Source organism: Notolepis coatsorum (assembly GCF_963971535.1).
Source record: "Notolepis coatsorum genome assembly, chromosome: 19".
In the NCBI taxonomy this organism is placed as follows: domain Eukaryota; kingdom Metazoa; phylum Chordata; class Actinopteri; order Aulopiformes; family Paralepididae; genus Notolepis; species Notolepis coatsorum.
In genome coordinates, this window is record NC_140183.1 from 24,154,249 (window position 1) to 24,180,619 (window position 26,371).

Sequence of the window (26,371 nt, forward strand, 5' to 3'; positions counted from 1 at the left end):
TGTGTACTCTCTGTTTAGGGCCAAATAGCATTTAAATTTTCTCTGGTTTTGGGTTGTTTCTTTCCAATGTGTCTCTCTCTCTCTCTCTCTCTCTCTCTCTGGCCTTGCTCTGGTGGAGGGTTGACTGTAGAACGGGAGCTCTCTCTCGCTCTCTCTCTTGCTATATGTTGACTGTATCATGCCCAGCCTCGGGCAGCGCTATTATTTAAGAATATGTTGACTGTATTAAAAAAAAAAAATCATCGCTATAGGTGGGGGGTCATCCTTGCTGGCATCTAGCACATGTAATAACCGTCTTATATTATCCGTGATCAAGCGGTATTATTAGTTTAGTGATTATTAGTTAAAGTCCCTATTGCACACCTTTCCCAACACCTATACAAGCACTGGCCTACGCGTTATTCCAATCGGAACTACCTTACCTGCTGCTCTGTAGAGAATCTTGGGCTCGAAGAATATACATGGGTTCTGGTCTTCTATGCAAGAGAGGAGCAGTCCCTTGGCCTGAACCGGACTCCTGGGTATTACTATCTGAGGAAACATAAGCCACAAACTTTTAGCATTCATCAGCCTGGCCACTTACACAAAGTATTAACAGGCCTCATGATCACAATCAATTAGGGCCGTCTTAAATACTTCGAAGCTTCGTTCGATGGGCATGGGATTCGAATATGGAAAAAAAAATCTAATATATAAAAAAATATATATAATAATAATAATAATTTTGTGCAAAATCAACTCTGCCTCTCTTTGTTAATTACAACAAGCAATGCTGTTTGTTATTTAAGATGAGGTCGGACTCGGCACTGACAGATTTGTGTTCATTGTGCTGCTTTTATAAAGCCTCAAATGACGGCTTACAATATTTCATGAAAGCAAAGTGTTTCGTTTGTCTAGGATTTAAAAAGGTTTAAACTTTACAAAACTGAAAAAGTTGAACAAAGTGCTGTACAAGTCCCACAACACACAATTTAATTTTTTTTTATAAATAAAAACATTTATTTTTATTTTTATTTTTTAATCTCGAAGCTTCGAATTAAAATCGAATATCAGCCCCGAAGCTTCGAATTCCAAAAAGAAATTCGAAGGTCAGCCCTACAATCAATAATAATAATAAACTGTATTTGTATAGCACAAGAATTGCAGCCCGAAGTGCTTCGCAGCAGTAAAATAGACCGGCATAAAATTTCAATAGAATTAACAGAATAAAAGCAATGCAGAGTGTAAGAAAAGGTCAAAGCAACGCAGGTAGGTAAACATATGGTTAATGAATTAGCAGCTTGGCCCTAATGATACCTCTACTGTAGTAATTAGGCCTACATAACTCTTGTGGTTTTATCCTTAAGAAATCTATCCTTCAATCCCCCCTAGATTCCTACCCCAAATACAGAAATCATTAACATTAACACTTTGAGTGCCAACGACGAGATTTCTCGTTAGTTCATGCCAACCGTTGAGTGCCAGCCGACGAGAGATCTTGTTTTTAATCGTTATTTTTTTTATTATCGATTTCCATTCATTTTTCATCAATCTAGCCTGTGGGGATCTGTCTGAACTTTCAAAAAACGAGCGTTTTTCAAAATGGTATAAAACGGAAATTAACCGATTAACACTATGGCGTCCGTTCACGAGTATATACGTGTTTCGATTCCATGCGTTGTGGTCCAGAGCCACGAGTATACTCGTGACGAGTTGTTATTGTTTTATTCCATATTTATAGCGCTTATTAGGTCCCCGATCGACTTGCAGGATCTTTCCACATATTTGATTTTCGAAACATGCAGTACCGGCCAGATCCGCTTAGGGGCGCCATCGCTCCACTGCAGTATCATTTAGGGGATTTAAAAAAAAATTGCTTTTACAGTCCTGTGGCGGATCATAGAGCCTTGATTCCAAACGAAGACCCTCCATCTTTGATCAGCTTGCCGAACGTATTTTACAGCGTGGAATAATGGGATTTATGATTAGCCAATGTGCATATCGATCTACCAGAATCCGATGACTGGTGAGGAAATACTGCCGGCGATCACATGGCCTGACGGTAGGATAATATTACCCCAAATTACAGCTGGATTGGACATTGTTTCATAACGTGATAGACTACTGACATTGGCTACCGGAACGCACACTCTATTGCTAATCAATAATACTGATCGGCGTTCCCCGCAGCCCCCATTTCATCCATAGATGCTCTGTAATAGTCCGGATGCTACGCAGTTTGTTTTATTTCATTCGTATATATACAGCAGAAATGGCGTTTGATATAACGGCGCCAACGTTTAGCCTTTTTTGCAGCCTCCTGCAGAAAAGCCTAGACGAAAAGCGCAATATACCTTATATTCACGACGCTATAAAATGACAACCAACCGATAGATTTTTATTTTCTTTAAGCCATTATGAAGGCACGGTTTATGCACTCAAGTGACAATGAGAATGGACAGATAGCAATACTATAAATGATATATAAAGCTCTTAGAAAGTACATCGGTTTGTTTACAATCCTCTGTCCTCTGAGGCCTAAATCGCCGCGGGGCTCGGGTCACAATAATGTTAAAAAACAATCCGTTTCGACAATGTTGACTGCAAACAAGTCATTGATAAGCGACGGCCATATTAGACACATAGCCATAATTTAAGATATAGTTTATGCGTTCGCAAATATGAGAGCTCAGTCATTGAAGTGGGTGGTGGCACGCAACGGGGTTCAGGGGCACCGGACCCGTGGCACTCAAAGTGTTAACGCTTCTTTACACCCAAGCCTGACGTGGGCAAGCCTCTAACCCGCAAAGTAACCCTTCTAATACAGTTATTAGGGGTGGGGGAAAAAATCGATACGTAGTAGTATCGCGATACTTTGCGTGGCGATACTGTATCGATACAGGGACGTATCAATTATCAATTATCAAGTATCAATATTTAATTATTAATTAAAAAAAATTAAAAAAATAAAAAGGTTGCATTGTTCATTTCAATACCTGTAATAGTACAGTAGTCCACACACCACACATGTGCATTCAGTTAAGTTGGAATATGACTAATACAAACAGTTCAGTTTGTCAGGTACATGCAACACAGATTACAGTGTTTACATCTGACTGCTTGAGAAAATACCATGTTCTGCAATAAAAATGATTGAAGTGAGATGAACAGACTGAACTTTATTTTATTAGATAAAACATGTTGACAAAGTTTAACTTTGCAGTTGAAAAAAGGTAATAAATATAATTTGATCAAAAAAAATTAAGAATTTCGTAATACTCAGCGTATCGCGATACTATCGTATCGTGACGCAAGTATCGCGATATCGTATCGTGAGATCTCTGGCGATTCCCACCCCTAGTTGTCATGGTCCTATTTCTTGGCGCAACCTAACTTGACTGAATATTTTGAGAGAAGAGACCCAGGGCTTTCAATGGGATTTAAAATTTCATAAAACTACACTTCCCAGCTCACGCAAGCCCCTGTCAATCATCTGACTTTCAGCGTGAACTTTTTTTTTTACCTTTATTTTCTGGATCATATCTCACGGGTGGAGCAAACCTGAACGTTATTGCCATAAAATAGAACATAGTTAGTTTCTCTACCTTTCTGTGAACGTCTAGTTAAAAAAAAACGCATTGCAATCTGATAAAAAATGGCGGAGCAATTTACATTAAAAAAAGGTAACTGTACTTACAGTAGATTTCATTCACGGTTTTGCTGCCCTGTCAGGGGCGCCTGGTGGTACTAAATCCAGATTGACCTCTGCCATTGGAAAGAGAAGATTTGGCCCAATCCATAGATGTGTGACTTGGCCATAATAAGGTAATTTATAGGCCTGATATTCTATATTCATATTTCAAATTGCATGCGTCCGGATGGCAAAATTCAGTACTGCATCTACAAAACCACCTGTAAATCATCTCCCCTTTATTCATTTGCTTAGATTTTTTTTACACATGATCTCAAGAAGGTGCTGAATGAGCTCAGTGTGGTCAATGTTAGCATGGTGTTATTCACCATCAAAGATGAAAAAAGGAGAAAATATATATTCTCCTTTGGTTCATTAAAATGTACTCAAGCCTAGTAACAGACACAATATTGCTGAGATTGTGAATACATTCCCTGAGATCTATAGATGTCCCTAGATACCTGCAAGTGGACCTTGTAGAAGTGGATCAATCTTCCATTTACGTATTTACGTATGTATTTTTAGGCAAATTTTCTGAAAATATGGCTAGTGCTTAAGGTTAACTTAAAAATATATAGTATGTATATATTGTTTTTATAATATGTATATATGATGGACGATGGTATAGTAAAAATCCATCCCTTTGCATGGATCCATGACGGTATACATTTATATTCCGTATACCTTCCAGCTCTAGCGTGTGAGTGTCTGTATGTTTTGGGATGGGGGAGAGGTCGGGTGATATATTTGACATTTCTTAACGCACATACGTTTTTTTTCAGACAGCAGGTGAAAGTTGACCCAAATGTGATTTTTTTTCTTTGCTCATATGTGACTCAGATCAAGTTTCTCCTAACAGTGTGAACAGTGCAAATCAAATGGAATTCTGATTTGGGCCACTTTCATATGTGGTTCTAAATCAGATGCAGGTCTGAATTTTTGCAATGCAACCTCAGTCTGAACAGTCAGGTCCGAATGCATGCGACTTTTAAGTCACTCTAGATCAGGGGTCGGCAATAGGCGGCCCGCGGGCCAAAATTGGCCCGCCAGCAATAATATCTGGCCCTTCAGAATATATATATATTTTTTTAAATAAATAAATAAAAAAATAAAAATATCAGACCAACTAGGCTAGGCTATATGTTAGCTATAATGTCCAAATAGAGAAACTACCGCCACCTAAAGAATGCTTATTATACGTTGTTTTATCCATGTTGAGAGTGAATAACAGGTAGGCAGCGAGGTGCAATGTAGTGCTTGCTCAACATGAAAAAAGTCGGTGGACAGCGCCTGGTGCTGAAATAACAAACAAGCCACACCACATGTGTGGTGTGAGATTAAAACATCAGTTCAGTAAGTCATTCAAACTTTATCTTTACTTATATATGACTGACGGCACCACACATGTGAACAGTAACAATGCAATTAAACTGAAGTCAAATCAGAGCAAAAAAAGCTGAATCTGCTTCAAGAAGATGCGCTACATTAGGTATATAAGGAATTACAACGAGACATTTATTAACTAAATAAAAAATACTATTAGGCTTTTAACCCTCTAAAGCCGGGCGCAACACTAGACATGTTTTGTAAAACATTAAATATCTTTGGATTTGTTTGTGATAAAGACTTGCGTTATTGTATCGGAATCGATTGTCATCTAAAAATGTAGTGCATCTCTCAGAGAATGCGCGGATGTAAAGCATAGAATCTTGAAATATCTAGATTGGTTGTTTTCTCTAGACTGCATCTAATCCGCTGTATCTATCCATTTATCATATATCTATGTCTGTCACTATAGCCAATGGAAATGCTAGAAATGGTCACATGGACTGGGAGAACCAATGGAAAATTCCTATTGTTTCTCAATAGTCCAGTGCGCTCCACAGAAAGGGCCGTCAGATAGACACATTGGTTGTGCGTAATGTAAGATAGGCCAATAAGAGAGGGGCGCTTGTCTCTGGTTTTATAATAAAATGGCAAACAGACAAAGGTATAATGTTCAGTGCAAATGTGTATGTCGGTGACAGTTTATTAGGCCACCTATGCAGCTCGTTTATTTTGTCCATTATCTGCCTCTGCCACAAATGTATGTCTTAGTTATAAGGTGGTCTGTCACAGAGTTAAAATGTTTTCACTATCAACATATAAAATTAGCCATTGTTTTTGTTTCCGGCCCCCCATACAATGGCTTGGAAGAAATTTAGCCCTCGGCCAAACTTAATTGCCTACCCCTGCTCTAGATCGACATTCATCACAATTCTGTGCTGGCAGGAGTCACTGAATACAAACATAGAAGACCGCTGTGATGGAGGTGGTCAGTTGAGGGGCAATGAGAAGTTTACCCTATAAGAATTTGGGGTGATACTTCTGTACAAGCAAAACTTGAGGCGACGTATCATAACCGCTCTGTGTTCGAAAGCATATTGAAATAAGAAATGGCTCTCCTTTACCTCTTCCTCACCCCCATTATCATCTGCTCAACTTAAAAAAAATTATTTCTTTATTTTACATGAAATATAAAACAAAACATAACACACAATAATAGACATGACTTATCTTAGGGATGGGTACCGAATTCGGTACTTTTAAAAAAGGTACCTACCGAAACACGTCGGTACTACAGAGTATCGATTCACGTGAGATCCGCTGGTGCCAACTTTCTGTACAATGCGCAAAAAAATCCGATTCCATCACGTTTTGTTGACCGCACGTTAAGGCATAATACAATTTTCAAATCTCTTTGGGTGTTTGCAATTCATGGGGACTGGGGAGTATATGTCTCATATCTATCTTGGTAGTGGGCAGGTTGTTAGAAAGTGTAGCTCAGTTTCCACATCTGCTCTGTCTGACATGGCTGTTAGCCACGGAGCATCTTTAGAGGAGAGAGTGAATCCGGGACACTAGGCGTGTTCGAGATTGATTTTGGCTCGCCTCGAAAATAGACGAGTAGCCGAGTACAGCCGGGGGAGGAGTCAGAACGTCGGACACTTCCGATTTCACGAGAGCCTCTCGCCTAGTATCGCATGGCAGATACGCTTTCACCACACACACATTACACACCTGTCCAGCTCATTATAATGCAATGGCCGTGTGCAAAATTAGATCAGATTCAAATGTACAGCACACCATATACTGCTATAGTGGAATATACTATTCATATACCATAATGTATACCATCTTGTTGTGCGCTCCTGGCCACATGCACACACAATACACTGCTGAATAATTCTGTTTTGCATCAATATATATATATGTATACTGTGTATATTGAGGCTAAACAGAATTATATATACAGTATTGAGGCAAAACAGACGACGCATGTGTGTATGTGTGTGTGTGTCTGACAGCTTGAAGTTTATCATGATGATATTATGATAACACATAACGTTATTTGAGGAAGCTCTTGGTACCCAAACTCCTGTATCCAATAATAATAAATATATCTGATAGACAGGTACGCGGGACCCGTACTGTAATAAAGTTTTCAATCAATCAAACGTCTCATAACTCCCTGGCTGTCACGTGGCTGGTGACTGACAACTTTTCTGAGCCAATAGGCGCTTTGCGCGACCATAGCAAGTCGCTTCCCAGCCGGGAGCAACCGGGTGAGAGGTACTGTGGAGCCTCGCTCTGAAGGCTGTGCGTGGCTCGCTCCCGCGAGAGTTCCGCGCCTCGTCTCATCAGATTTTCAGAGCAAGTCGGACAACATTCTAACCGCCATGCAACGCGCTTGGCGAGGCCGTAGTAAAACCTGCGCAGATCTGCGTCCGCCTAGCCAATCTCGAACACGCCTACTGGCTCTGTTCATGGTCACGAATGGATTCCAGCTTCATTTATTTAATACAGATGACAAACGTGTTGTTTCTGTTTTTCTTTTTTACATACTTGCGCCACACGGAACAACTGATCACTACAGCCCAGGATCATATTACTGTAGCCAGTCTCTTGAAACGCCACTATCTCCAAACTTCCACTCCTCTCGAAACGTTCTTTTGCTATGTGCTCTCTCTGCCGCGGTGGGTTTTATTTTTAGCGGTCGGCTTACTCCTTCCATAGTTTCACATATTTGTAACCCATTTGACGTTCTTAAGCTGACGTTAGCTAAGCTAACCGTCGGACATAACGTTAGCTCCTAGGGCTACAGTGCAAGCCGGTGTTGTGCCAAAATCCTACCCCTTGCCACAATCTTACCCCACCCACTCAGTCAGCGTTGGTTAATACTGCTGGAGCATTGGTTCATTTTAAGTCAGATTTTTCCTTGCACGATTTGGCACGCCGTGTGGGAGCAAATTCGAGACACATATTCGGTTGCAAAAAGGTGTCCCACGGTCTCCTCTATGGCCATGAAAATGTTCACGCGGATCGGAATCACGGTGCGCCCGTGGGACACTTTTCCGTTTCGGAGAGTTTATTCCACGCTTTCGGCTTTCCTTTTCTAAGCATTTTCGGGGCTACATGTAAATTAGTCAAAGTTGCGGGACGCCCAGATGTACCCACGGTAGAAAGCTCGCGTGGAGCCCATAATAGGCTCACTTAATACAGCATTTTTAAATCACACGACATTTTCAGGGTTGCGAGCCAACCTTTTCCCCTCGTTTTCGATGATGGAAGTGATTTTGGAAAAGCTTCGGCACGCCGAGAGGTACCCGTGGATTTAATCTCGCGAGGATCGGGGCAATATTCGGCCCGTGGGAGCAGTCACGGGAGCAGTCACGCAAGTTATTGAATTTGTACCGTTTTAGTGGGTGGGGTAAGATTGTGGCAAGGGGTAGAATTTTGGCACGACACCGGCACAACTCAGGACAGAAGAGTAGAGGATGTGACGTCGGTAAACAAGCCACACACACCGCAGAGCGGGTCTTCTCTTCTCCAAAGCGGGGGTGGAGCAGAAATAACTGCTAGAATACTCAATCAGCAGCAGAGTAGTTCATTGCTCCTAGATTGTTAAAATACTTTACATCAGTAAGATGTAAATAATAATAAAGTAATAATAATACATTATTTATTTATTAAATATGAAGTTGGGATTTTTTTTTTTACAACCGAGGTAGGTAGATACAATTTTTAGAGACTAAAGTACAGAAAAGAGGTACCGTTGGGTACCGGTATCGATTCACAGGTACCGTGAAAGGTGAAAGGTGAATGTGAAAGGTACCCATCCCTACCCATCTGCTCAACTTATACATTAAACCATAAACTGACTTCAGGGTCAATCTTCAGGGTCTGACTTCAGGGTCAATCCGGAGTGTTGAATGTCCCGTGACTAAGACTGGGAGGACGTGACCCTCTTTGCGCCGCCCCTGTGCCTCAAATAGATCCGCTATCAGCTCTATCTTTAATCTTTCAAAATGTTCAGTTGCTATCGCTATTAGCTCTATCTTTAATCTTTCAAAATGTTCAGTTGCTATTGCATGCACTCATCTGTGTTTCACTACACACATGAGTGCATGCTTACCAACTGTCCGTCTGCAACACTACTATCACCAACATCTAAGAAGGGAGATCCCCCCTTGAATGGCCCTTCTAAGGTTTCTCTCCTCCACACTGCCTGTGGAGCTTTTTTCCCTATTGTTAGGTTTTAGTGAGTTTTCCGTTACCTTCGCGTGGGGTATGTCTGGGAGTGCTTGCATTCTTTCATTTATTTGCATTCATCTAAAAAATGTTGGACCTTATGGTGTTCTTGTTCTGTTCTTGACTTATTGTTATGTTTTCTTCTTGACTGGTTTAAAGAAGACCTGTACGGCCCATGGGGACATTAACGTGTGTTGTCGGGCCTTATAAATACATTTGATTTGATCTTTTATTTTTTTTCATTTATGCATGTGGTTCCTTTCAGGAGCGTGACCATCTTGGCCACATTATTAACATTAAAAATAACGTAAAAAGATCAGATGTGAGTAATAAATCATTATTTAACACTAACTAAAGATTGCATTACGACCGTAGCCATTATGCATTGAATGCCAGATGAATGGCATCGCCTCTCAGATCGGTGTGGCTGAACCCAGGGATATTGCACTATGGCTACATTCACACTGCAAGGCTAGTGCTGAATACGGCATTATTGCCCTCAACCGATTTTTTTTGTTTGGACGTTCACATTATTATTATTATTGTTTTTAAATGTGGCCAATATTCCAGTGTTAACTGGTCACGGCCCTGAACTGACCCTGAACTGCACAAAATAACAATAACAACGACGTCACACGCCACACTGTCATACAGAATTTAACATGGAGGCCAATGAAGTCAGCATTTATGGTTTCGTTTATAAGTTGATGTGCGGTGGAAGCCAGAGAACTTTTGACCAGATGATAACATGGATGGAGAGGAAAAAGCCACATTATTTATTATGGCTTTTTGTGGAGAAAATGGCAGCTATTTCTGTACAGAGGGGTGTGTGGATGCGGAGTTGGTGCCAGGAGTGGTGGTATCGTGAAGTGAATGGCTTCACAGAAACACATTTCCTAGCCGTCTTCACTGAGCGACTCCCGCCAGCACAGAATTGTAACGAATGTCGTTCTGGTCCAGTGGTTCCCAACTACAGGGGGGTGGGGGGGGGGGGGGCATGGAGACGTCATGGAGGGCAGACGTTGATGTTCTATGGTTATTGGTTGCCGTTACACAAAATCAGTTATATCATCTTTGGTAGCATTTTGTCTTAGTGAACAACACTGATGGTGAGTTTTATATCTTAGTGAAAAACATTGTGATTGTGTTTTACAAAACCAGGAGCCAGAGGTGGACTGAGGTGAACTGGAGAGATAGTTAACATTGTGATGGTGAGTGTTTTATATCTTAGTCGACTTTATATAAAACACCCTCACAATGTTAACCATCTCTCCAGTTCACCTCAGTCCACATCTGGCTCCTGGTTTTGTTTAGCGTGTTTTGGTCAACACCATGCTTTTCAGAAATAAATATATAATAATTATTAAATAACTTTGAAACAATTTGTGTTCAATTGTATCTGAATTGGGAGATTGAAATTTGTTTTCTCTAACGAACATATCTGCATATCGCTATATCCATTTCTATAATTATTTCCTATAATTTTTCTATCCAGTCCAGTGCACTCCGCAGATTGGTGTTGAAGGCAACATCAAAATGTATTTATTCTCTCTCCCCCTCTCCCTGTGTGTGTGAGTTTTTATAGTTGAAACTTATAAGTTCAGTCTAGTGTTTTTGATTTAACGTTCCGCTGTGATCACTTTTTCCTCTAACAGAATAATCACCTCTTTTTTCATAGTCAGCTCTTTGTTGTATGTTTTTACAGTGAGAGTTAAATAAGTTTATTTTTTTGGGATACAAAAGCCTCTGTTCCTCTCCTTCCTTTAATGGAAAACCTGTGTGGGGATTTAACTCAAAGTTAAAAGTAAGACTGTAAACTGTCTCTCATAGCAACACATCAATAACAAAGCCAGTGTTTGATCTTTTACTTTTTTTCTCTTTTATGGTTCATCTGAGCTATTGTTAACACTTTGGGTGCCGGGAAACGCTTTTCAGCGTCATTCCCGGCCATGCTCAAGACGCTTTACAGCGTCTTTGATCTGTTTACATCTTTTTTCGATTTTCCCCGTCTGAACTTCACCGCGGAGCTTTTGGCAGAAAATTTGAACAGGAAACTGCATTTCCTCTCAAATTACACTAGGTGGCAGTGTCCCCCTATCTTCTAACACTATCACATGAGGGTGAATATTGTACCCCACAATGAATCTGGCATTTGATTGGCCAGATGCAGTGGCCAATGTGACCACAGGTATAAAAAGTTTGCGCGATCCCAGAATCGACGAGGTTTTGGAGAGAGAGAGAGAGATAGATAGAGCGATAGAGAGAGAGAGATTGAGAGATAGATATTTGAATTGAGATCAGCCTATAGTCTATATTTATAGTGTTATACAGTATAGTGGTAGTATCAGAATAATTGTAAGGTTTCAGCTGTGCTTTAGAAAGTACTTAGTCGTGCTAAGTAGTAGTACTATTGTGAGGGATTAGTGTGTAGTCTAGGTAGTATATTTCAGTAGTAGTAATAGTAGTTTGATCAGTTAGTAGTTCCATTTAGATTATTAGTTCAGTATGAGGAGACGTAGTGTAGGTAAGCGAGGCGACAAACCGACAGCGGATCGGTTTGTTCAAACGAAGCTGGCGTTTGGACCCGCGGTTGCAGCAGCGGCACCAACGACCGGACGTTTGGTAGCTCCAGCAGCGGCACCAACGACCGAACCTTTGGTAGCTCCAGCAGCGGCACCAACGACTTTGGTAGCTCCGATCGGAGAGAGCCGTGAGACCGTTGCTGGGCCCAGCAACGCGTCTCGCCCCGGGACCGGGAACGGCTCTCCCCGACGCAGTTCGAGGAAGAGGAAGGCTGCCGCTGTGGTCATAGCTTCTTCATCCGAGTCAGTGGACAGCGATTCGACCACCCATGAATTTGATGGGAGCGCCGATTGGGAACCACCAGGTAATTACACGGTCTTATATATATGTGATTGTGTGTGTGTGTGAAACGTGTATTTGATGATTTACCTAACGCTAATCGATTCATTGTATACTGTGAATATGTAACGTTAGTTCGCCAAACCAACGCCGATATGCATTTATTATATGTGATTGTGTGTGTGTGTGAAACGTGTATTTGATGATTTACCTAACGCTAATTGATTCATTGTATACTGTGAATATGCAACGTTAGTTCGCCAAACCAACGCCGATATGCATTTATTATATTATAGCTCCGGAGTCATCTGACGATGATCTCGATTTGGGTCGGAGGTGTACTTATGGGTCTGATTCATCGCACGAGTCAGACGTGGGACGCGGTGGTGGTCGACGAGGGGCAATGGTACGTCATGTTGCAATGTGAATATTGTTTTACGTGCATGTTCAAATCGATAGTTGATGACCATGTGCTACACGTTAGGTTGCATGGCCTTGTGTGTGTGTGTGTGTGTGTGTGTGTAGGTGCACGCCCTTTGATGTGTGTAGCTATCAATGTAAGTGATATAGTTGCATGCTGTGCAGGACACCATGTGCTAAGTTGGGGTGCACAGCCTTTGTTGTGTGTGTGTGTGTGTGTGTGTGTGGGTGCACGCCCTTTGATGTGTGTAGCTATCAATGTAAGTGATATAGTTGCATGCTGTGCAGGACACCATGTGCTAAGTTGGGGTGCACAGCCTTTGTTGTGTGTGTGTGTGTGTGTGTGTGTGTGTAGGTGCACGCCCTTTGATGTGTGTAGCTATCAATGTAAGTGATATAGTTGCATGCTGTGCAGGACACCATGTGCTAAGTTGGGGTGCACAGCCTTTGGTGTGTGTGTGTGTGTGTGTGTGTGTGTGTGTAGGTGCACGCCCTTTGATGTGTGTAGCTATCAATGTAAGTGATATAGTTGCATGCTGTGCATGCCACCATGTGCTAAGTTGGGGTGCATGGCATGTAGGCCTGTTTGAAGTGAGATGGAGTAGGGCGTCTTTTTCTTTTACAAGGGCTTGTGTGTGTGTGTGTGTGGTGTGTGATATGCAGGCCTCGCCATAGTTCAAAGGTGTTTGAGAGGGTTCAAGCCTTTGATGTGGTGTGTGTGTGTGTGTGTGTGTGTGTTGTAATCAATGCTATTTCATTTAGCATAGTCCCAATATAATTGATTACAGCACACACACACCACATCAAAGGCATGAACCATCTCAAACACCTTTGAACTATGGCGAGGCCTGCATATCACACACCACACACAAGCCCTTGTAAAAAAAAAAGGCCCTACTCCATGCTTTGATGTACAATGGCCGCTGATTTATTTTGTGTTCATTACAGGATCTGACACCGAATCCGGGGCTGATACACCAACATGCTTGGGTATGTACTAACTACATTTATGTATGTAAATGTATTACTATTGTGTTTTATGAGACTTACTTACTGAATGAATTTAATCCAATTCAGATTCTGGCGCAGACTAGGGCTGGGCGATATGGCCTAAATATGATATCACGATATTTTTTTACCTTTCGGCGATACACGATACGCATCACAATGTTTTCCCTTTTTCCCCAAACAATTCTTTATGAGGCTTACCAAGACAGTATTTGAGTTTTCAAGCTAACATTAAAGACAAAAGACCCGGTGGTATTCAAATAAAGTCTTTATTGTTTCTTAACCTCCAAAATAAATCAAACAAATGCAACATATACAGTGCAACTTGCAATTCTGAGTCAGACTTTGACACACAGTAAATTCTTAACTTAACCTCTAAAATAAATAAATTTAACAAATTTAAGAAAATACACATGCCAAATGTGTAACTTTTCAAAATAACAACGTTATTGCTTTTCAATTAGTGCAGTGTGTGAACTTCACATGTCCTGAGAAAAATGAATAGAAGATAATTAACCTCTAAAATAAATAAATGTAATTATTCAAGGTTATTGAAAATATAACGATAACAAAGTTCTTACTTTTCAATTACTTTTCAATCAGTGCTGAATGAAAATAAACAAGTACAAAAAAATACAAAAAAAACCTAATAAATAACTTCACAGGTTATGAGCGAGGAAAACGAGCCTATCAACAGCGTCAGGCTTCAGAGCTGCCCTGTGGCATGTGACAATGTTGCCACCAGTGCTGAATGCCCTCTCTGATGGAGAACTGGTGGCAGGAATGCAGAGGTACTTTTTGGCGAGTTGGCTAACCTTTGGAAAGTTACCCTCGTAGATTTTCCACCATGCCAGTGGATCTGTCTCGCTATCTGCTTCAGGCGTCTGGAGGTAACTTGTCAGTTCACCTTCAATTAGTTCTTTCTCAGAACAGGAAGAGACATCGGCTGTTTTTTTGAAGAAACTTCCAAGTGTCTTCTTGGCTTTCTTCGCTGGTGCTGCTGGGTCAGCTTCTGCTCCTTCTTGGGATGCAGACACGGTTGCGCCAGCCTGTGATGAGCTCTGCAGAGACTGCATTTCGGAAACCGCCCTGACTTTTACATTTTCAATCTTCTCCTTGCTGATGTAGTGGGTTTTAAATCGTGGGTCAAGAAGTGATGCCATGTCCAGCAGGTCATCTGTGGCGAGGTCTGCGTATTTGTCATTGAGATAACCCATAACGGTCATCTTCATGGTTGTGGTCAGATTTGTGTCCTCTTCCTCCGGATTTAGGAGATTGGAGATGAAGAGGTGAAGGACAGGCTTCAGGTAGGATACGCTCACGTAGTCTTCACCTGATAGTGCGTCAGTGAATTCCTGCAGTGGGCTTAGAGCCTTGTTCACCGATTCTAGGACATCAATGTCCTGCCACGTGGGCACCAAGTGCCTGCTTTTTTTGTCAGCAGCCAGGACCTGGGTTATTGCTTTCTCCTGCTCCAGCACTCTTTGGATCATCTTCTGCCTCGATCCCCACCTGGTAGGTGACTCAGTGATGAGTTTGTGTAGAGGCAAGTTCAATTCAGCTTGGGCAGCAGCCAGATCCCTCTTTTTTTTCCAGCTGAAGGAAAAGGCAGCAACCACTTTCTTGCATACAGCAATGGCTCGATCAATCCGGGGGTCTTTCACACTCTTCTCTGGAAAAAAAGAAGAAAAAGAAGAAGTGTTTTAGAATAGCACCATTTTCAGTAGATGGCATAATGCATTAGTAGTCTCATGTTATTATAACAGTGCATAAAATAAGATGATATTCATCACATGCATTTAGCATTTTTATATTATATATTAGATTTAGAGTATTAGATTATATATTGCATATATTTAGCATTTCGTTTTTTTTAGATTATATATTAGATTAGATTATATATTGTAACTATTTATTGTAGGGCAAATATAACAGAGATGGCATACATAGTATAGTACTTATCTTATTAAAAAACAAAGCATTGATTAGCAAATCATGAAAATGTCAAACCACATTGTCAGAATTGTAATGTTTATTTAAAGTTGATTGTTTACTGAAACGTTTGACTGTTTAAAAATAAATGAACCACCACACTCACTGTACATGACTAGTTATTTATTTAATTGTTACATTAGATATAAATACTGATATTTTTTATGTAAATCTATAGAGACTAGTAGCTTATAACTGCTAATCGAATGCTTGTGTATACATTTATATGAACTATTACACTTACCAATGGCCAGGTGAAGCCTGTGCCCAAAACACTGGAGTCTGGTCCACTTGTTTAAACGCAAGGCTTTGACGACGTTGGCTCCACTGTCTGTTGTCATGCAGACATGGCATTCTTCTCTCAGCCCCCAGGCTTGCAGCGCCTCCTTCAGACCTTCGGCGATTACTTCAGCTGTGTGGTCATCTGGCATGTGCTGCACAACTTCCATTCACCATTAACGTAATGCACCGTTAGGCTTAAGTATGGCTCCGACGTTCGGCTTGACCACAAATCCGTCGTGGTTGAAAAATAAGCCACGTTTTGCAGCTGGCCAGCTATGTTAGCACGCAATTCGGTGTACATGCGTGGTAAAATATTCTGTGAAAAATATTTTCGGCCAGGCATCTCGTACCTAGCGTCCACTGTTTTTAACAGCCTCTTGAACCCCATTTTTTCCACGGTTGATAATGAAACCATGTCCTTTCCTATGTCGAACGCTATAGCCTCTGTTATCTCTCTCCATCGCTTGCTGCTCTTTTCATAGGGGATGCCGCTGGAAAATGATGTATTTAACGTCGTCTGTTTAGGCTGTGGTGGTTTCAAAACACTGGAGGTACTGGGGCTACCGCGCAACTTACTGCTTTCGGCATATTCTTTGGGATGTTTTCTTTTCAGGTGTGTGAAGAGGTTGGTCGTGTTTCCTCCCGTTGCCCCGACTTTAATTTTACACAGTTTGCACAGGATGGTGGTTTGACTCACGTCTGTTCGCGTGTAGCCGAACCAGGTCCATATCACAGACGTCGAACCCTTTTTTGGAATTAATTGCGAGTCCTCGCTTTCGCCTGGGTCACTCATCTTCACCGAGCAACATGCCTCTCTGTCTCAGTGTGCAGTGTGGGCGTGTACTAGGTGACGTAATTTGCGCAAATGTGTGTGTGTGTGACTGACTTTTTTTTCTCCCAGGCAGAGACGCGAGAGGAAAGCATTATACCTTTAGTGCTGCGCTTGTCTCATTTCAGCGCGGCGGCGCCTAACGTGAGGGCAAAACATCACGATATCCACGATACGTTTAAAAAGTGTATCGTTAAGTTCAAGTTTCTTTAATATTTGTCATACAGAAGTACAGAATACTTTTATACAAAATGCTTCTTACTGTTACGCTCCAGAGACTGTGCAAGACATAGGATCACATTCTACTCCTGCAGGTAATTGTACATAAAATATAACACATAATGCTATATATATATATATATATATATATATCATGTAAATACAATGACAATACGTCTAGAACTGGATGCTAGTCTGGACATGCCGGAACCCGTTGCAGGGCGGAAACGCACATCTAAGAGCGGTAAGTTGGCCTCACGATACTGGAATTTCGACACGATACCTTGAAAAGTATCGATACTTTCGATACTTTCAATACCAAAAAAAATAAAAAAATTATAATTTTTTTTTATTATAATAATGTTTTCTGGACCTACACCAGTAGTTATAACTTACTTGTTCATTAGCGCCAGGCATGGTGGTTGATAAGGTAGTAGTATTTCAAGGTGAAACTAATTGATATATTATCAATACAAGATATTATTACTTTATGAATGTGTTTATCATGTATGGACGAATAAATTGGAAAACAGGTAGGTACAGAGCAACACAGTGTCTACAACACAGGAGCAGATTATGCACAGTACATGAATGAGAAACAGTCGAAATGTTTTTTTTAGTTTATTGCATGCACATGATCTATAATACCTGATCAGTACAATATCTACTAACCTGATCAATACAATATATTCCCACCTGATCGATATAATAGTATTACTGCATTTCAAGTTTGTCAGTCAGTTGGACTGTCAGTCAGTCGGACTGTCAATCAATCAATCAATCAAACAATCGACAAAACAATCAATCAAACAACCAATCAAACAATCAATCAATCAAACAACCAACAAAACAACCAATCAATCAAACAAAACAATCAATCAAACAACCAACAAAACAATAAAAAATCTATCAATCAAACCAATAAAACAATCAATCAAACAACCAATAAAACAATCAAACAACCAATCAATCAAACAACCAACAAAACAATCAATCAATCAATCAATACAATCAATCAAACAACCAACAAAACAATCTATCAATCAAACCAATAAAACAATCTATCAAACAATCAATCAATCAAACAACCAATAAAACAATCAAACAATCAATCAATCAAACAACAAACAAAACAATCAATCAATCAAAACAATCAATCAATCAAACAACCAACAAAACAATAAAACAATCTATTAATCAAACCAACAATCTATCAAACAATCTATCAATCAAACAACCAATAAAACAATCAAACAATCAATCAAACAACCAACAAAACAATCTATCAATCAAACCAATAAAACAATCTATCAAACAATCTATCAATCAAACAACCAATAAAACAATGAAACAATCAATCAATCAAAACAATCAATCAATCAAACAACCAACAAAACAATCTATCAAACAAACCAATAAAACAATCTATCAAACAATCTATCAATCAAACCATCCATCCATCCCTGTCTAAATTGCTTTATAACACGTTCAGTACCTATTATCACCCCGGCCGGCGCGGCGGCACACCTTTCATAAAAGTGCCCATAACTCCTGTTCTAAAGAATATACCTGTATTTTTACCCTTTGTTGACGTTTTTTAACTTGTAATTGTGAACGAACGAAGACATGCAGAAACAAACGGTTTTTTTCATTGTGTACATCAACTTGTCGTCGTCAAATGAGCCAAACCATTTCCCCATAGTTATAATATAAAATATAGAAATAGTTCCGCTAAGATCATGAGATATGCTAAAATCGCCCAGGAATCCTGGCAATCCACAGTCATTTTCCGGATTTCTGGCCGGCACCCAAAGTGTTAATACAGGTCACATTTTGTTTTATATGGTATAATTAAGGCTGTCAAAGTTAAAGCTTAACTACTAAAGTCAACTACTACTACTTATCGCCCGATTCTATTAACACCACTCTCTTTTTTTAACTCACGATTAACTTCTAAGAAGACATTTTTTATAATTTTTTTTACTAGACTTCACTCAGGTGTATTATTGATGCTCTCATTGATACTATGTTTGTTTCTGAAGTGTGTGTGTGTGTGCATGTGTGTGCGTGTGTGTGATATATATAGAGAGGGGGGTGAGAGAGATGAGGAAGGGGCAAGAGAGAAAGAGAGCTGGGAGAGAGTGTGCGTGAGAGAGAGAGAGAGGGGGGGGGGGGGTGATTACTCAGCCCTTGTGTGGGTGAATGTAACACGTTCCTGACATTTTCTTTGCCCTATTATTTCATGCACACTTTATTCATTGTTTTAAATTATTCTTTTCTTTTAAGTTATTTTGTGCATCACACTGTTTTGAATTTGATGCAAATTTGCAATGCATGAGGGTCATCCTTTTGTGTTAAATGGCTGCATAAAGCAAACATTTGTTGACTCTCATGTTGATAAGAGTATTAAAACTTGGAACTTGAAAAAGATCCGTTTAACACTTTGAATGCCCATCACGAGAGGCTTCGTCTCTGACTTTTATCGTCACTTACTTACATCTTCGTATGAAGTCCTTCCCCTAGACTCAGTTTGGAGGAAGGATATACCAGACTTGGAAGTAGATTTTGATTGGGCTGAAGTCTGGGCAAACGTTCGGCTATCGTCACGCAATCCGGATCATCAACAGATTAATCTTAATTTTATTCATAGGACTTACCCGACTCCTATACGACTGAACCGAATGGGGCTTAAACAAGACTCTCGATGTTCCTTATGTTTAAACGGTGATAGTGGGACATTTATGCATATGTATTGGGAATGCCCTCCTGTTAAGATATTTTGGGTAGAAGTAACCATGCTATTATCAGAATTTTTATTTCTGACAATACCTGTACTGCCTTCTGTATTGTTGCTGAATAATGTCTCTCAGTTATCACACTTTGTACATGTAAAGAGGCTAATCTTGTCCGGTCTTACGGCTGCCAAAAAGCTAATAGCATCACGCTGGATTCACACCGGATAATATGTGCCGGAGGGTATGGATTCTTACCTATCTTGATGTGATTTATCTAGAGATATCTACCGCACTAATTCTAGGTGTTAATTAGGGCTGCAACGATTAGTCGACAAAAAAATCGTCGACGAGGAATTGTTGCGTCGATTAGTCATTAAAAAAAATTATATATATATATATATATATATATATTTTTTTTTTTTTTTTTTTTTTGTTGCACTACCTATCTTTGTGAAAGTGGCTTCTCAGCTCTGGTCCAGCCAGCTGAAGACTTCTTAGCTTAACATAACAGACCGACAGTAAGTTTGGGGGAACTAATGGGATAACTGGGGATGTTGTTTGGTCCTGACAAGAGTCTCAAAGCAACTCTGAGGTCATGCTCAATAGGGCTGCAACTAATGACTAATTTGGTAGTCGACTAATCTGCCGATTATTTTTTCGATTAGTCGACTAATCGAAAACCAATGTAAACAACAACAAACCAAAAAAAAAAAAAAAAAAGGATTTTTTTTTTTTTTTTTTTTTTTTAATTACCTATCTTTGTGAAAGTGGCTTCTCAGCTCTGGTCCAGCTGAAGACAGAGCAGAGGAACAGATTGGACATTGAGCATGACCTCAGAGTTGCTTGTCTACCATCACCCCAGACTTTGAGACTCTTGTCAGGACCAAACAACAACATCATAACATGATGATCCCATAGCAAATTAAAATAATGACTCATGAAACATTTGAATTTGGATCTTTAAGCCACTTTAAATGAAAATGTATTTGAAGAACAATACAGCAATCACTCATAACAAGATAAATAAATTAAATAATACAAATTAAAGTGGAAGTGTACTTTTGTTTGCTGTGTGTGAGAGGAGTCCGTGTGTGTGTGTATGTGTGTGTGTCTTACTCTGATCGCTGTGTGAGTGAGAGGAGTGTGTGTACTGTGTAATTTGTGTGTGTGTCTTACTCTGATCGCTGTGTGAGTGAGAGAGGTGTGTACTGTGTAATTTGTGTATGTGTGTGTCTTACTCTGATCGCTGTGTGTGAGTGAGAGGAGTGTGAATGTGTGTGTGTCTTACTCTGATCGCTGTGTGTGAGAGAGAGGAGTGTGAATGTGTGTGTGTCTTACTCTGATCGCTGTGTGTGAGTGAGAGGAGTGTGTATGTGTGTGTGTCTTACTCTGATCGCTGTGTGTGAGTGAGAGGAGTGTGTATGTGTGTGTCTTACTCTGATCGCTGTGTGTGAGTGAGAGGAGTACGTGTGTAATGTATTGTGTGTCTAGTCTGATCATCATCTCCTGCAGGGGAACAATGTTTTCAATGTCCAAAATTTGCTATGGGATCATCATGTTATGATGTTGTCTGGAACCCTGAGAAGCCACTCTCACAAAGATAGGTAGTGCACAAAAAAAAAAAAAAAAAAAAAAAAAAAATTTAATAAATGACTAATCGACGCAACAATTTCTCGTCGACGATTTTTTTTACAATCGACGTCGTCGATTATGTCGACTAATCGTTGCAGCCCTAATGCTCAATGTCCAATCTGTTCCTCTGCTCTGTCTTCAGCTGGACCAGAGCTGAGAAGCCACTTTCACAAAGATAGGTAGTGCAACAAAAACAAAAAATAAAAATGTATATAATTGTTTTTCGATTAGTCGACTAATCGAAAAAATAAGACAGATTAGTCGACTACCAAAATAGTCATTAGTTGCAGCCCTAGTGTTAATGAAGCCAGCATAGCAATCTGGGCAGATGTGGTAGAGAGGATAAAGCATTATATGAACTTTTAGTCCTTGGTGTCAAACGGTATAATGGATGCTATCCAAGAGGGGGTCCTGTGGGGGGGGTGGGGGGGGGGGGAGCAAGCAAGCAAGAGCATAGTATATGTATTGTATTGTATTGTAATTAATTTGTGTATATTTTTAATCTACATCTATTTTGATTTAAAAACTGGGCTGCCATTATTGTTAGTATTATATCGGTAATAGTCCTGTGATTTATAGTGGATTTCTACTGTTAACACTTTGATTGCCTAAGGCTAAATTCATGATATACCATAGGTTGCCAGCTCTATTTGTCTATGGAGAAATCCCCCTTCTTTGCAGGGCTATAACTTTTTAAATTCTATTTCTAAATTGCCATTATTAGGGCCCATTCAATGTCCTATATGTATTGTTCAGGGTGTATGAACGTTAAACTTTTTCATTCACATATTCATACTAAAATATTATCTAAAGTATAAGTATGTTTTCATCTCTTTCTGCAGCTTTCTCCAGAACGTGATTTATAGCCCCAAATGCATTATATTGATGATCAAATACAGTTTGATAGCAATCGGCGCGATATAAAAAAATCCAACTGGACGGACTTCTGGAAGTTACTACAAGTCATCTGATGTTGACCGCATGGGCGAGGGGGCGTTTATAATTCCGTGGGCAGCGTTATACCATTCATCTAATGTGGGTCAAATGTTCATCAGATCAGTTAGTATAGAAGACATTGAAAAATAACGCTGAATCTTACCGTATCTTCCTCGCGCCGTTGGGCGATGAGCGTGGAGTATACATTTTCCTATTATGGGATGTTGGAATACCCGGTCCATTTCCAGGTTGTATAATGGTATATACGTCCAAATCATGTTGTTTATCGAGTTATTGGCAACGGATCGCTATGTATTGTGACGAGCTAGAGTGCCGGGACCTTTACCGAGTGCCCGGAAGTAATATGGGAGAACAGCACATCGTCCAAGTAACTTCCTGTTAGGCGATTGCGCCGATCGGCCACCAGATGGCGCTCTTGAACCGCTAGAGGGTTCAGTGGGGCTTTTTGGTGGGTCTCAGGCCAGCGGATGGGAAATATGAATCAGATCACAGATTTTTGAAATATTGATATCAAAGACGAGTTACGGCGTCTTCGGCAACTTGAGCATGGCGGGGAAGGACGCCTAAACACGTCTTCCGGCAGTTAACGTGTTAATGTTTGTGTGTAATGTCAAAAAAATAAATAAAAAAACATTTGTTCAAAAAGAGAAAAAAAAGCTTTTCCCCTATAATGTGATATGGCTGTTTTGACTGTAAGAGCGATCAGGAACTGAGATAATTGATTTTCAGCGCGCGGCACCAGCGTGCACACGTACACATATACTATAGATAATCTAGCGTTTATTTGAAAACGATTCATAAATAGGCCGAAAAATGACAACGTTCTAGAATATTACAGTACAGGGCAATTATCATGGAATCTTTATTTTTTTCGTGAAAACGAGGGCTTTTCAAAATGCTATAAAACGGAAATGAACCGATAAAAAAACAATCCGCTTCGACAATGTTGACTGGAAATGAGTCATTGATAATGCGACGGGCAGATTAGACACATAGCCATAATTTAAAACATAGATTAGGCGATATTAATGCTAACATTGAAGTGGATGGTGGGCATTCAAGCACTAAATGTGCGCCCCCTGCTGGGCACTTAAAGTGTTAAGGTAGATACAAAAAAATATTAATGCGATTAATCGCAAATTAATCACGAGTTAACTATGGACAATCATGCGATTAATCGCGATTAAATATTTTAATCAATTGACAGCACTACGTAGTTATAATATGAGCCAGCTCTATTTTGTACTTTATTTTAAATGATAATAAAATCTTGAATCTTGACTACTTTAAATCCTGTAGTTGTTATAAAATCACAATAAGAGAGATCTCTCTCATCATCACATCATAATAAAGCCAAATTCCTGCTATCCTGTAGATCACCTGGAAGGTGTTGGGTGGGGGAGGAGTTATGTGTATTGCAATGGCCCTTGGGTAAAGTTGTTCAGCATGCAGAAACAGATCCAAGCTTTGAAGGCCTCTGGCTCAAAACGAGTTATTGTGATTAGTCATGGTTCATAAGCCATAGATTGAAAAGTATCCACCCGATCCACCCAAGTGATGGTTTATTTGAAGGTATGAACCTGTACTTTCATATCATGTATAAAATTAAATAAATTATACAAATAAGAAAATAATTATATATACATATATTTGAAGATTACTCAACAAGACCCTAAAGTATGTGCCTGGTCACATGTTAATAACACAGACAGCAGGGCATAGAGCGGAATGGAGACACGAGAAATTAAATGGATAATTTAAAGTGAGTTTATATTAGCGCGTCAAATAATCACGTCACATTTGATTGATAATTCATAATCGTGTCACGTTTTTACAAAAGAATAAAGTATCCGTCAGTACAGAAGCTATCCGTCTTATGGGGGCTGCCGTGATGTCGTTGTCATGGATACACTGGGTCACTGGTCTGATAACTTAGGGTTAACAGAAGGTTAACCCTTTACTATCACACAACCGACGGTCGTGACACGGCGTATCCATGACAACAAAAACACAGCAATCCATGATTATTACGGACACCCCCCCCATTCATGAGTGTCTAATAAGCAGTATTCCGTTCATTTGCACAAAAACAATGAGGGCAAACCAATTTTCCAGAGAGAAAGACGATGAGCAATCGAAAGGAGAGAGAGAGAGATTAGAGACTGAGTGGGTGAGTGGACCGATGGCTGACCTTGATGCCTGGGCAGTGGGCGAAGAAGGCCTCTGGGCTCTGGGAGTGGTAGAGTGAGCCGTGCCCCACGCAGCCCCACGGCGCCCGGATGGTGAGGTTACCACAGTCGAACAGGTTGCCAGAGCGATACCGGTACTTGGCTGCTTCATTTACGATCTAAGAAAAAAAAAGGGAAGGTTCTCATGATTGATATGGACTGCATTTATATGGACTACATTTATATGGACTGCAGTTGTATAGTGCTTTTATCCATGTTATACCAAAGCCAGAATGAGAGCCAGCATTTCTATAGCGAACAGTGAAAGTGTGGACAAAGAGAATAAGATAATGCTCACTGTTGTGAAGGATCAGATTAAACCGAATATATATATTTATTTATGGATATATATTTAATAGTATTTGTATATCGTTTGATATCCCTTGTATATTCCTTGTACATATACACTGAATATCCCTTTAGTCTACTAACAGCCCATAATAGTTTCATTCTATCATTGGACAAGAACCTGGCGCCAGCAGCCAAGCCCCTTGGTTCAAGTTCAATCGTGCCGACGAACATGTCGTTACAAGCCCGGTTCCGCGTAGGAATACGTCTGGCGAAATACAAATGGTACTATTTGTTCACAGCGCATATATATATGGCGCAAGTAAAGTAGAACTTTCTTTTAGTCCATTAGTCCTTTACCCTCCAACCTAGTAACAGACGTGAAGCCTCACCCACGACCCACGTGTGGTGCAGTATGGCCTACTTGGCCTCAGAATAGGCATTGAGACATCGTGTGGATTAATAGTTGAATTGTCATAGTTTGGCACTATACCGTCGAGTGGGACGTATTTCTATTAAGTTAATAATAGTCTATTATGTATGGTGCATCGTTCGGTTAGAGTTATAAAGTGAGCAGTGCCCCCATCGTTCCTGGCGTTATCTAGAGTCTTAACCAGGCTGGGCAGACCACGTGTGGTGCTTTCATCCGAGGAGTTCTGGGCCAGGACGAGTGGACCTGCACATTGGATTACTTTACCCGGACGACGGCGAGCCCTACACGGCTTGGATTATCTACTTGCTTTGGGTGCTTTGATTTATGCCATGGATACCAGCCAACACTGGTGAGTGTTGGAACTACCCCCCGAGAGGAGTCCAGGTGAGACGGCGCTCTACCCCGAGTGAGGTCGCCTCACGTCTCTTCGTTGTGGACCGGCAGCTACCGTCTACAAGAGGGCCCAGCTGTATTCATCTGTGGACCGAGGTTCTGTGGGCACCGTGTTCAGCACTCTGAATTCTCCCAAGAAATCGTCGGCCAGATGGGATATCGCCAGCGGCTCTCCTAACCCCCCCCCCCTACTGACTTACAACCAGCGGGACCCCCCTTTAGTATATCCAGCTATAATCATTTAAGTACCATCGCTATAGTTCCCTAAAGAACCAGGTTGTATACTTGCTACCTGCGTAACCAGAGATTGGACATTCAATGTTGATTTGCCTACGAATACTCATTTGCCTTACAAGTGCATTCAAATCATAAATGTCATTAAGTGAACGTTGTATATACCCTTTGCTATATAAAATATTCGATTTATACATTTGTGTGGACTTCGTTTCATCAGGTGGGAAAGTGTTCATCATATCTATATCATGTACTGTGTGGCCAGTATTTAAAGTACATAATCGGTAGTGGTTTAATGATACCATACTTATCAATACAGTCAGGGAATTGTACCCCTCAGTTACACTCACGGTACCACAGTCTGTATTTGACAAAGCAACTACAGGTCATTCTGATGTATTACAAGTTTTTCATTAATGTGTTTAATAAACATTGATTTCATTAAAATTTGTCATTTTCATTTCCTGATTATGAATAGTTGGGCGTTTTTCATAATTCGTATGGCTTTCAGGCTTTTGTGGCACTCATTCAGTTCCGTTGATTAACATATTTTTTCCGTGGCACTACAGTGAAATTTAAACACATGAAACTATTTGATTTGTGCAAATATAATAATGG

General features: G+C 40.3%; 1 protein-coding gene across 1 annotated transcript in view; it reads right to left on the reverse strand.

Moving 5' to 3' along the window:
- The window catches only part of bckdhb (branched chain keto acid dehydrogenase E1 subunit beta), a 205,866-nt gene that overhangs the window by 138,410 nt on the left and 41,085 nt on the right, over window positions 1-26,371 (reverse strand). Inside the window, exons 5-6 of the mRNA XM_084336374.1 lie at window positions 24,369-24,524; window positions 423-531 (exon numbers count right to left, since the gene is read on the reverse strand). Coding sequence (XP_084192500.1) covers window positions 423-531; window positions 24,369-24,524 — 265 coding nt within the window. The remainder of the gene's footprint in view (window positions 1-422; window positions 532-24,368; window positions 24,525-26,371) is intronic.